General features: G+C 40.4%; 1 protein-coding gene across 1 annotated transcript in view; it reads right to left on the bottom strand.

Moving 5' to 3' along the window:
* Window positions 1-13,057, bottom strand: part of mslna (mesothelin a) — a 28,566-nt gene that overhangs the window by 6,363 nt on the left and 9,146 nt on the right. The window contains exons 15-32 of the mRNA XM_063185088.1: window positions 12,758-12,843; window positions 12,440-12,567; window positions 11,002-11,127; window positions 10,381-10,571; window positions 9,495-9,586; window positions 7,959-8,089; window positions 7,391-7,515; window positions 6,860-6,977; window positions 6,312-6,524; window positions 5,374-5,544; window positions 4,926-5,081; window positions 4,725-4,771; window positions 4,268-4,400; window positions 3,941-4,023; window positions 3,560-3,689; window positions 2,313-2,503; window positions 1,736-1,826; window positions 1,371-1,488 (exon numbers count right to left, since the gene is read on the bottom strand). Of these exons, the coding sequence (XP_063041158.1) occupies window positions 1,371-1,488; window positions 1,736-1,826; window positions 2,313-2,503; window positions 3,560-3,689; window positions 3,941-4,023; window positions 4,268-4,400; window positions 4,725-4,771; window positions 4,926-5,081; window positions 5,374-5,544; window positions 6,312-6,524; window positions 6,860-6,977; window positions 7,391-7,515; window positions 7,959-8,089; window positions 9,495-9,586; window positions 10,381-10,571; window positions 11,002-11,127; window positions 12,440-12,567; window positions 12,758-12,843 (2,330 nt within the window). The remainder of the gene's footprint in view (window positions 1-1,370; window positions 1,489-1,735; window positions 1,827-2,312; window positions 2,504-3,559; window positions 3,690-3,940; window positions 4,024-4,267; window positions 4,401-4,724; window positions 4,772-4,925; window positions 5,082-5,373; window positions 5,545-6,311; window positions 6,525-6,859; window positions 6,978-7,390; window positions 7,516-7,958; window positions 8,090-9,494; window positions 9,587-10,380; window positions 10,572-11,001; window positions 11,128-12,439; window positions 12,568-12,757; window positions 12,844-13,057) is intronic.

The following is a 13,057-nucleotide window of genomic DNA, read 5'->3' as shown; positions in this document are numbered from 1 at the left end:
TGATATAAAAGTGTATATCGTGACCTTTCTCCTATGTAACGGTAAAAATAAGAATAAAAAGATCCATTTTAAAGAAAGGTTGTTTTGCGACATGAAAAATTAAAGAGCAAATAAAGAGAATAATTGAAAAGGTGTTTAAGTGTGCTATATCGTGATATATATCGTTATCGTGATATAAAGTAATCCATATCGTGATATTGTTTTTTTCCATATCGCCCAGCCCTAGTTACAGTATGTCAACTGATGAATGGAAACTTTTCTTGAACGCTGATTAGGAATGAAGAGACCATGCCATAGCTAGGTAAAATGGCCCAACAATATTTCAAGTAAATAGCATAAAATCATATTGCATTAGATCATAGTTGTGAGTTTGACAATACAAGTAGCCAGGCCTCTGCACACCCAGAGAACTCAGCTCAACTCCTTTTCGCCATGGCAACGAGGCCAGTGAAAGAAACCAGCTGATGCATCGGGCTAACTTGCGAAATAAGCTACTAAACACTACACAGTGATCTCTTTTGGACATATTCAAAGTGTACAATAACGGGTCTTAGCTGTGGGTCAAACGGCTAAGGCACCACACTGTTACGCTGAGGACCTGGGTTCGATTCCAGCCTGAGGTCATTTCCTGATCCTCCCCTATCTCTGGGTATTTCTCAAAACCTAGTCTGCACACTTCCAAGTGTGCTCAGCCTAATTTGTCATGCCCAGTGATTGGATACTCCATAGAGCTCACCAAAGAGTATCCAATCACAGTGCGTGACTAATTAGGCTGAGCACACTTGGAAGTGTGCAGACTAGGTTTTGAGAAATACCCTCAGTCTCTCCCACTCACTTCCTGTCACCATCTCACACTGTCCTATTAAATGAATAAAGGCATAAAAGCCCCCCAAAAAGTGTCCAATAACAGGTGTAATATCACGATGATGCTTACTAGTGGTGTCAACAATGATCGATTCGGCGATGCAATCCAATGCGGGGCATGGACGATCCAGAATCGATCCGGCAAGTTCCAGAATCGATGCGGCAATTTTTTTAAATTTCAATTACTTCCATGGATATTTCGGGAGCAAATGAATATTAAATTAAATAAAAGCACTTCAAAACATTGCAAGACTGATACAGACTGATACAGACTGATACAGAAAACAGCCAATAAATTGTTGCTCAGTATCTGACTACTTGTATTGCCTCATCATGACTGATTAAACATTTGCTTTGCTTTCAGTAAAAATGTAATGCATTGCAATGTATTGTAGAATTGAATCGGAACGGATCGGATCGGATCGCATCGCATCGAATCGAAACCTTCCAAATCGTGATCGAATCGGATCATGAGGGCAGTGCCGATCCACACCACCAATGCTTACATCTCTTGGAGCGGTAGCCTCTCATCAGCTGCCTGAAGAGCCTCTTCAGCTTCCTCTTCTGGGTCTTCCTCTTCCTCAGACCCTTCAGGAAGGGCTTCAAGAACTTCTTCTTGGTTCTCTAAAATCAGCATCGACAACAAAAAATAACTATTTATCCGCAAGCCACCTCCCGGCTTTGTAAAGTGACCTTGGGTTCCATCCTATATAAAACTAAGGAGTTATTATTATTATTATTATCATTATTATCATTATTATTATTATTACCATTACTATTATTATTAAAATTATTATTATCATTATTGTTATATTGTTAATTATTATTATTAAGACAAAACTGACTACATGTAATTTTGTGACTTGCCAACCTTGTCAAAGTTTTTCCAGAAGTCATGAGAGAAGTAGAGTGGCATAACTCCCAGCTCTCTGAGGGTCTTGACTTTCCACTTGGATAGTGGTCTGAAAGGGAAGAGCAACAAAGGACATTTTAGCTTCTTTGTAAGAAATATTGAAAGAACATAGAAGAAGATCAGCAGGGATGTTGTGGCACATTTCAATGTGTTAATGTCCAAGTTGTGATATTTGACTGGGTATGTAGATTCTCCATGACTCGTGGGATTAAGGAATCGTGTCTCATAACTTGTCAATGTCAAACTTGTCAACTTGTCAAAAAAAACCCCATCTTGATTGAAGGTGGTAGTGCTCCACATGGCAGTTCTCAAATGTCAAAAGTTCAAAGTTAATTATTAGTCACGATACGACTTATTCATCCTGAATGAAAAAAAAATAAATATTTAAGGGAAGCATAAGGGTAATACTATGGATGTTTGTGTAACTGACTTTCACTTAAATCAGACTTTAAGGAAAACCCTTAATTGAAGGTGTTTCGTGCAACCAGCCCCAGATGTTCAAAAGTTCGAAGTTTGAATCCAATGGCTCACTCACCCGTATTTGGTTTTGCCCTGGATGAGGACGGTCTGCAGGGCGTTGCTCTGCTCCTCGGTGTAGTCACTGCAGTCCTTCATCTTCTCCACCACGCTGGGGTCGGAGTTCTGGATGTACGGCCTGTCCAGTGTGCACGCCATGTTGCCCAGTATCGCAAGGTTCGCACTGTTGATGTTGGTGCCTGAAATGCCCTGCAATCGGATCACAATTGTCAGTCGTAATGTTGGGATATTCATATCGAATACATGGACATTATGTGTGACATTTAAGGGTGGGTGATATTGTTTGCAATAGCATTGCTATATTTACTACCCAGGCCATGCCCTCCTAGTGACGCAACAACTTCACCATTGCTTCTATTCAGGCAAAGATCAATGTAAATATTGTTTCTGATCTCCCTGGGGGGGGAAAAAACGGGAACTCCCCCCACTTTGTCGGACACCAGTCAACCTGTAGCAAACCTAGAGAGGCGGGTCAGCCATGCCATTTGGGAACGTTAATTGTTATGGTCTTGGTCAGTCCAAGTCTCCAAGAGATTTGAAAGTCGATGAGAATCAGGCTAATATTTACACCCATGAATGGGATTCAAACCTGCAAGCTTCTGATTCTGACCATTTAATTATGACTTGAATTCTGATTCTGATTCTGGGATTCAGGTCTGATTATGCCCTGCGAGACCCCAACAATAAGGCCAAGGCTACCCCCTGGAGGAATATGGGCTTTTACGCCTCGCTCAAGGATGAGTGTGCAGAAAACCACCCATATTATTCCCAATGGTATGAGATTCGAACCTGCAACTTTCTGCTCACACAACCAACTGCCTTAGCAATAGAGCAGAGCTGCTCCAGACGTACTGAGCAGGGGCGGTTCTAAGGGGTGGCAGGGGGTGGCATTTGCCCCCCCAGAAATATGATTTGCCACCCCAATTAAGAGCCCTGATTGTGACCAATAGCCTTAATGCTTGACATAATTTCAGACATAGAACTTTAGGTTGCAGGGTTTCACTTTAAGGGATTCACTGTATCACATAAGTGTGTGTGTCGATTATATAGCGTTTATAATTTTCCCTTAGTGTAGGAGCATGCCCCCCTGAAATACACTTCGCCACCCCTTTGCCACCCCAAGAATGAATGTCTGGAACCGCCCCTGCTTCTGAGTATGGTATACTGGTATGTCTCAACCTTTGTTTTGAAAGCATTGTTTGGAAGATTAATTGTTAGTATATGTTACTGTGAAGAACATCTTACCAGGCAGTTCCTTGCGTTGTTCAGCAAAATTTTCCTTCTTCCTCCCAGTGCTCTTCTCAAAACGCTGAAGTCTGCATATCCAACCTCCGTGAAATAAGACTTGCAGTTGGCTTTCGGTATGTCTTTATACCTACAGAATAAATGCAATGGGAGCAAAAACAATACATATAAGCAGATCATTTCACTCAGTTAGCAATTTCAAGTGGCCAGTACACCTGCATCATTTCCTTGACTCAACCTCTTATGTGAATGTGATCCCGTTTTAGATCTTAGATTATATTGGTTTTCAATGCAAATGTTGGCTATTTATTTGTCTCACTTGCCACATTATCCTAATCATATCTGGTTTTAAGTCATTGTACCGAGGAGATGGCGACTTACTTGTAGTAGAGCAACATGTCAGAGGGATAGTTCACGAAGTCTGTTGGCTTGTCCTCTTTGATGAGGTTGTACATGCAGGTCAACTGGACAACAAAACGCAAAACAGAATAAAGATGTCATGACTTTAAAGTACAATTACGGAAATGGATGCCATAAAAATGTTTTACTGTCAACCATCGCACCACATGCATAATGCAAATCATTTATTCAGTGAAAGAGAAGACCTGTACAGTACATGTGTTGAACATGACAAAAGATAGATTGATTAAAACCACTTTAATTTATGAAAATAACTGAGTTATGAAATGTCCTGAAATGAAAGTGCACCTGTTTCTGCTTCAGCACCACCTTGGTCCTCTTCTTCCTGCGCCGGCAGGCTCTGACGATCTTCTTCACCTTGACCTTGGTGATGGTCCTCACACGGGAACAGGTGAAGCCCGACAACACCGACTCAGACAGCCTGAGGGAATCACAGTCAGACAGTCATGAATCAAGAGTCAGAATCGGAATCATGAACCGGAATCATGAATCGGATCGGAATCAGAATCCTTAGGCAGACAACAGATTCAGAATGATTGTTGAGGCTCAAGATTATTATGTGATAATTATGTGGTGTGAGCGCAAAGTTGTGAGCGCAACTAACACAACATACAATAACAGAAATTGGGTATACGTCATTAAATCTTTGTCTTACCAATATACAGTATTATAGTATTTCATAATAAAGTATATAAATAGTATGTAATAAACATTATTCAATATTATTTAAACACTTCAAACTTACTCTTCTGGCTCCACTCCGCTTGCAGCTGTATCAAAGAACATCATAGCCTGCAAACAGAAGATTAATTCATCAGTGCACCAGCTTTCCTACTTAGAAAACTGAGAACTTGGTCATGAGAAGAGTACATCCTGAATGTCATTCACTAAGCATGGAAGTCTGAAGGCCAATTCATTTTTCTCAAGTGAGTGATCAGTGTGTTACCTGTTGTGGCTTCCATTTCTTCTTGTTGATGTTTTTGGCGATGACTGTCACATCTCCAGTGTTTTGGAAGAACAGCAGGTTTTTTGGGATTTCTGTGGCCATGGCATCGGGGATGTTGGTCAACAGCTGTGCAGGTGCAGCATCGACTTTTATGATCTAGAAAGAGAAAAGGAAAGGAGGAGAACATCAAGTCATGGCACCAACAATCAAATAGTTGCCAATCACAGACTAGTTACACAGGCTTTTATCCAATTAACACCTCATGTAAAAATGTACATCCATGGTATTCTATGGTAAATCCAACTACTGGTTAGATTTTTACTCTTCTTACATAATTTTTTACCTTGACAAAGTTGCCTATTCATGCATGACTGTTTGTTTTTCAATTCATGCTGTCACCGCGGTTTCATGCTTTTATTTTCAATTCATGCTGTCACAGTGTGGATACCTGTTTGATGAATGTTTGCTGCACAATAGGGCGGGCGCTCTGGAGGTTGGTGATGAAGGACGGAGTTTGAGACGCCTGAAGGGCGACTTGTGGTGTGATGGTGGTGAAGGTCGTTGATGGAACTCCTCCAACCAGGCTTCCAAGATTCACCAGATTTGCAGGACTGGTAATCTGTAGAAAGACACACAAAGACAACACCAAACTAAGCCACATATTAACCCATTTTGTCCTAAGCCCTTTTTGGGAAAGGGTGCCTATTAAATCCTAAATATCTCAGCCTCCGAAGCACACACATGAATTGAGTTACATTTAAAAGCCAAGACCCTGCCCTTGCATTGTAATTTGTTCATTCAGCTCAAACATACCCCCATAGTTAATAAAACAGCTAAAATCTCAAAATCCTGAAAAACCCGTACATGTGTCTCCAGGACACAATGGGTTAATGACCTTGAATAACTACTTGGCTAATATCTTCTAACTGAACTATGTGAGTTATCACTGATGAGCACTTTGAATTCAACTATCGAATGGAGATTCAAAGAGGCCCTTTTGAAATTACTTCAAAGGTATGTACTGTAGTTACACCATTTTACCTCCCACTTAAATCAGCCAATCACAGAAAAGAAATCCATAGCTAATGAAGATTGCATGAAGAGCATTTGAAGAGTTCAGATACAAACCCCCCTAAGTGCCTTTTCAGAAACATTTCAAAACTATTTTTTATGTAATACAAATCTAAATTTACAATCAATCAAAATTGCATATTTTTTATTTTATTTATGTAATTTAAATATATATATGTATTATCAAGTACATGAATGTAAACCAAACCAACAACGGGGTTCTTTAAAAATATAGAAGTGCAGGTCTTCAGAAAAGGAGTTAGGGGGTTTTGCATCTGAACTCTTCATTTTGTCTTTTTCCTGAACGTCCAGTACCTGATAGTTCTGCTTGAAGAGGATGTTAACGATCGAGAAGAGCTGTCCTTGGCTCCAGGTCGGCACAGTGCTGAAGGTGGACAGGGAGTTTAAGATGACACTGGGTGGGGCAGCGTTGATCTGTGCCACATTCAAGCCCACAACGCCTTGGCCCAGGGTGCTAATGGTGTCTGCAGTCACTGTCTGGACGTTTCCAGCCAGTGCCGAGAAGACCTGAAAGAGACCCAGAACGTTCACCAGTCAGCAGACAGAACCAAATCAACATTGTTCAGAACATCAGTTGCAGAACATCACGGAACACCTGTACTCCAAAGTGTGCCATCACATTCATTTAGGTACTATGATTTGTATTGTGGTTATGATTTGTATTATGATTACAAAACAACAAGTACGTTTTGCTGTGTACATCAGACTCTCAAAATGTCTTGCTCTGTGAGTGTGAACACTGTAAATTTTACTGTGGATTACCATTTGTCTATTTGTTTATTTATTTTTAATTTGTGTCCTTGCATAAATAAACTCTATTTATTTATATTTTGGATGTTCACCTCCTGGTCGACATTGGAGCATGTCTGGTTGAGGGTGGTCATGATGCTGAGGGACTGGTTCTCGTTCAGGGTGCCGTAGGCAGTTCCAGGAACCCCACACTGCAGTGATGGGGGAAGGCTAGAGGGTGGAGGGATGTCGATATGATAACACTGGCACAGGAAAATACCTCAGAAATCATAACTTCATAATGATAGTGGGTGGGTGTTGGGTTGGATGTGCTGGTGGTATTGGATGTAGTAGAAGGAGTGTTAGGCACATTATATAGAAAAATAAGACTTTATCAATCAATCAATCAATCAACCAATCAATGTTAAAGTACATATAGCACATTATCATAATCAGTCGTCATCAATTTTACAGCGTAATTTAACACTCGGAGAGTCAAATTTAGCACTCTTCTGGCTGGTCCCCTTCTCCAAGTGTTGAATGAACATGACTGCAAATATGACTACATGGTGCTGGGCAGGGAGTCTGGTTAGGTTGGGGTTGGGATTGAAGTGGGTGGTCTGACCCATGCTTTGAGAACTCACCCAATGACATTGAAGTTGGGATCTTGCAGGAAGATCAGCTGAGTGAAGCTAGATACGGTTGCCGAGGGAACTCCAGTGGTGGTGAAGAGCTGGATGTTCTGAGGGTTGACCGTGAACACTTGAAGCTATATGGAAAGAGCCATGGGAGAGTTTTTGTAAAGTGCATTTGTCAAAATTCTGCAGGTGGCCAGTGTAATGTTAATATTTACTGTACATTATGCTGTGTAGAATATTGAGTACTGAGAATGTTACACTGACCAAAGCGTAAAAAATAGCTACTGTGCATATATCAAGGCTTTAAAGACTTTCTCAATGCCCAGTGTTCTAGCCTTGCTAGGACGTGAAACCCCCAGTGATTGGATACTCAGCGGAGTTCACCAAAGAGTATCCAATCACTGGGCGTTTCACGTCCAAGCAACGCTAGAACACTGGGCATTGAGATAGGGCCAAGTGTGTAGTAGAATCTTTTCTGAAATGTACAAGATCTGCACGTAGATATATAAAGACACTATGCAGAAATGTGCAAAGATGGAAGAGTTGGTTTTATTTGTACAAGAGGGCAACGCACTTTGTCATCGGAGCCAAACGTCTCCATATCATCTGAGGTCATGAGAGGCACAAACCCGCCGACGTAGTTCACAAACCAGGCGGTGGAGTTCAGCTTGGGGTCAGTGGCGTTGTAGCACTTGGGATCAGTATCTGTAAAAGATCATAAAAGATAAGACAAAAAAGTCCACACCCAGGTCCCCTGGCATCGTCTGCCAACTGCCATTGTTGTACCATTCGTGACAATGACATGCATTTGGGTGTGACTAAAATGGTGGCATTCTTCTTACTTACAAAACCCGTTCCTGTGCATGTACTTTAATTACTGTCTTCCTCTTTCTTTTATCACTTATGTTGTTCCTTCGGTGCCCTCAGTGCACTCAGAGCAAAATTGTTGAGTCATCGGCAGTTTGAATTTGAATTTAGGGAATGTGGTCACACTGGCACATGTCTTGGCCACAGGTTTTCGGCTGGAATACTGTACAACCTTCAATTTGCATAAAAAAACATTCAGAATAACAGATCGGATCATGAGCCGCCCGTGTTCATGATGGCACGTACTACACGCACACACAAACACAGGCCACACAATGTTTGTGTGGTATTTATTCTTGCAGACGTCCTTTGGCCAGGCGTAGGACTGGGCAATATAACGATATATATCGTTATCGTGATATAAAAGTGTATATCGTGACCTTTCTCCTATATCGTTTATATCGTGATAGTAATTTTATCAATTATATACAATTGAATATCATTTAATTACATTTCATGTTGTCACAATACACACTATAAGTTAATGTAGGCCTAACTGTAAAAATAATAATAAAAAGATCCATTTGAAAGACAGGTTGTTTTGTGACATGAAAAAATAAAGAGCAAATAAAGAGAATGACTGAAAACCTATGTAATTGTGCTATATCGTGATATATATCGTGATATATATCGTTATCGTGATATAAAGTAATCCATATCGTGATATTGTTTTTTTTTCATATCGCCCAGCCCTAGCCAGGTGTGTCAGAAGGGAACCCTTGGGTCACCAACATTAGACACAAGAAAGCTCCCGCACACTGACCACATTTACAATGTCTAATAGTTTCGGTCAATTGATCTTGGATTGTTTGAAAAACATCAATAGAAAGAAACGTCGCTTTTAAACGCTGCTAATGTGGATAGTGTGCGGTAGCTTTCTTGTCTCCATGTGCAGTCTGCATGTGTGACAATGTCTGAACAACACATGTATTTATTTTTCCACCCTTGACCCTGAAACTAGCGAACAAATACACAACACAATAGGAAGATTCATAACACAAAGGCGGCCTCTTTTCTACTGATCAAGGTAATGACCAGAGGTTAGAACCGACACACAACACACACACACACACACACACACACACACACACACACACACACACACACACACACACACACACACACACACACACACACACACACACACACACACACACACACACACAATAGAACAGGTGCATCAGTATGGGCTTCAGTGTGTGCTAGATTTTTTTATTTTTTTTTACTCTTTTGAAGTCTTTACCTGAGGCAAGGTATTGCTTGATTGTGACAAAGGCTTCATCCTTTGTGAAGTCGGAGCCATTGAAGGAGTGGTTTGTACCCAGAAATCCAACACTGTTGAAAAAAATCTGTCACTAATCTTTCACAAATCATCATATTCATTTTATCACCCACAATCTACCGGCCCTGTGGTAATGAGTTGGATAATTATTACATCATGTACGAAAGTACAATAAGTTAAGTGAAGTTCATTTAAATTTGGTTACATTTGCTCCGAGCTTTTCTACTTCTATTACTTTTATCACAAAATACATAACATGAGTACAATAATTAGTTATAATATTAATAAAATAATTGTGCCCAATATAATGTACAAGTGGCATGCACAGCTTGCTTGGTGAAAGTTAAGAAGCCGGTACTCTGTAGTAACTGGAAGTCACTTGGATAAAAGAATTTGCTAAGTATAATATAATATAATGTAAAATTGGTGACGGGAACACCTAGAGATAAAGACCCAGTAGTAACTAGTAAGCCAATACCCATCAGTAACTGGACATCACTTGTATAAAAACATTGGCTAAGTGTAATGTGATGTAATGTACTAAAGTAATATAAAAGGAGGAACACACTTGCTGAAGGGCTGTCAGAGAGTGCCGAGGGCAGGTACTCTACATTACATTGCAGTAAGCTGATGCCTTTACCCAAATGAACATACAGTCATTTAGGGACAGGGTATTGGTTTACAGTCCCCATTGCAATGTGAGGTTCAGTGCCTTGGTCAAAGGGCACTTCAGTTATGAACCATATAAGATTTGAACCTGCAACCTCCTCATTCCAACCCCAATTCCCTAACCATTAGGCCATACGTTTCTCCACCATGACTACAATAATGAACAACATGGACGTACAGCTTGCTGAAGGGCTGACAGGATGCTCCCAGGGTGGTGGTGGAGGTGAGCAGCTGCTTGTTGAGGAAGGGCAGGTAGGGCTTCAGCCTGATGTTGAACCAGCGGTCGGCCTCAGCCTCGTCATCCGCAGCCAGGGCCAGGGGCCAGACGCAGGGGAGAACCAGGCGCCCCACATCAGCCGGGAGAGTCACCTGTATGAACCAGCACAACAACAACAACGACAACATTAGTGGCAAAGTGAACCTGGGGATATTCCTCAAACAGTCATCCATTTAGGATGATTTTTTTTTTAATGATGATACTACGAGGAATTCCAAATTGTCAGCTTGTAGGAACCTGATGGTCATATCACTTATTTCATGTAATCATGCAAAGAACCCAATTTAACTCCAGGTCAGGTTCAATACAGATGTAAACAATGAGATGCAAATCAGTAAGCCAATGTGACTACCATTCATGAAGACCCAAAAAGTGATCATTGTTTCATTTCTTGACAGCGTAGTTGCAAACCAGTTAGCAACTTGGGTAGCTGGCAATGGGAAATTGCATGGAGACAACAAAAGTACGTAGCTGACGTAGTTAGAAACTACCATATGGTTTCGAGAAATGCGCCCCACTTACGGTCTCAAGGAACTCTGGGGTTCGGTTGAAGCTGCTGAAGATTGTGCAGAGCTGTGTGTCGTTGTCCACCGAGTTTGGCCTGCTCATCAGGGCGCCCAGCTCAGAGGGCTGGAAGGAGTTGATCACCTACAGTACACACATAGACCAAGGATTACTTAAAGGGACACTGTGTGAGATTTTTAGTTCGTTTATTTCCAGAATTCATGCTTCCCATTCACTAATGTTACCTTTTTCATGAATACTTACCACCACCATCAAATTCTAAGTACTCATTATGACTGGAAAAATTGCACTTTTCATACATGAAAATTGGGATCTTCTCCATGGTCCGCCATTTTGAATTTCCAAAAATAGCCATTTTTAGCTGCAAAAATGACTGTACTTGGACCATACTAGAAAATATTTGTTTAATACTTAGTAAACTTTCATGTAAAGATCAAATTTGGCAATAGGCAGTCCAATTTCAATTAGCAGCATATTTGCAGTACCTTTTTTGACCATTTCCTGCAATGTCCCTGGTAACACTTTATAATAATGTCTGCTTATAAAGCATTAATAACACTTCGTAAATAATGAACTAATGATGAACAAAAGATTAACAAATATTTGTAAATGACTAGGAAATGTTAACAAATGCTTGTAAATGACTAGGAAATGCTATGTTAATATTTTATATTTATCAAACATTTACAAGTTGCTTGTAAATGAATAAAATAATCTGTTATAAGGTTTGTAAAATCTTGAATATATCATTTGTAGATATTTTATAAAGCATTAATAAAACTTAGTTAATAATAAAAACATTTGTTAATGTTTTATTCATCATTAGTTAATTATTTACTGAGTCTTTACTAAGGAACATTATTATAAAGTGTTACCATGTCCCTTTAAACTTACTATCATAGGAGGAGGACAAACGGATATGTTGTCCCGGGCCGAGGGAGATAGGGGGCCCAGAATTGGGTCCCCATTACATTGTACATATGTATTAGGTCGGGGGCCCTTTTAGATGACTTTGTCCTGGGCCCAGCCAAAGCTGTCAGCGGCCATGACAGCAGGTATACTTTTGTTATCTGGACCCCAGATGTTGTACCGTAATGTCCCTTTCTGTCTCTGTTTGTCTGTTTGTGTGTTCGCCTGCTGTGTTTTGGGTCGCCTGCAGGTGGCGTCAAACACACATCAGGTTTGTCTAGCATCGGGCAGGGGGCCAGGTCAGAGACGGATCTGGGCCAGGTTGCTCTGTAGTGCCTCTCTGTGTCTGTAGCGACTTTTGAAATTCGTTTTGGACAAGTGTCTGCAGCGTTTTTATATCATGCAATGTATATGATTATTAACTGTTACAGTCTGAACTGAATGTACACATACTACATATTCAAATACATGTATGTAGCAGCTGAACTGTTTTAAAAGAAAGAATGAAAAAGGGCAAAAACTCTACCTCCGGCTGTCGTCCGGGTGGGATCAGGGAGAGGATAGTGGTGAGGTTCGGGAGCCCAAAGTCGAGGAAGGTGTCATTCAGGAACATGAAGAAGCTGTTGTTCCTGTAGCAGCGCAGTGGGGATGGTCCTACATAAAACATCAAAAGACAGGTAAATAAATAAGCTAAATAAACCATACGGTAACATGACAGACACACAGTACTATATTACATCACATGTTTTGATTTCTCGCAATGAATACGAAAACATTTTTTTATTTTTTTATTATTAAGGTATTTATTTACATGAAGCACATAGATTTTCATGCCATTGTCTACCTTTGAGAGACTCCAGAATATTCTCCTGAATTTTCTCTTTGGCCCCTTCCTTCAGCTTAGGGTGAATGGAGCTGAGCACCTGAAGTCTGTGGATGAACATAAAACACCCGTAAGTTAGGGCTGCTGGATTATGGGAAAAATCAATATCAACAATTTTTTAAAAGAATTTAATGAAGTTTGAAGATTTTAGGAAATTTTATATCGTTTGACAGCTAACTTGATATTGTGATATAATTCGATATATTGCGCTTCCATTGCCTACCATAAGTAATAATAGCAGATGTGACAATAACAAATGTA

This window comes from Engraulis encrasicolus, chromosome 2 (genome assembly GCF_034702125.1).
Source record: "Engraulis encrasicolus isolate BLACKSEA-1 chromosome 2, IST_EnEncr_1.0, whole genome shotgun sequence".
Lineage (NCBI taxonomy): Eukaryota > Metazoa > Chordata > Actinopteri > Clupeiformes > Engraulidae > Engraulis > Engraulis encrasicolus.
The sequence above is the reverse complement of the archived record's forward strand: the minus strand, read 5'-3'. Positions and strand labels throughout refer to the sequence as shown.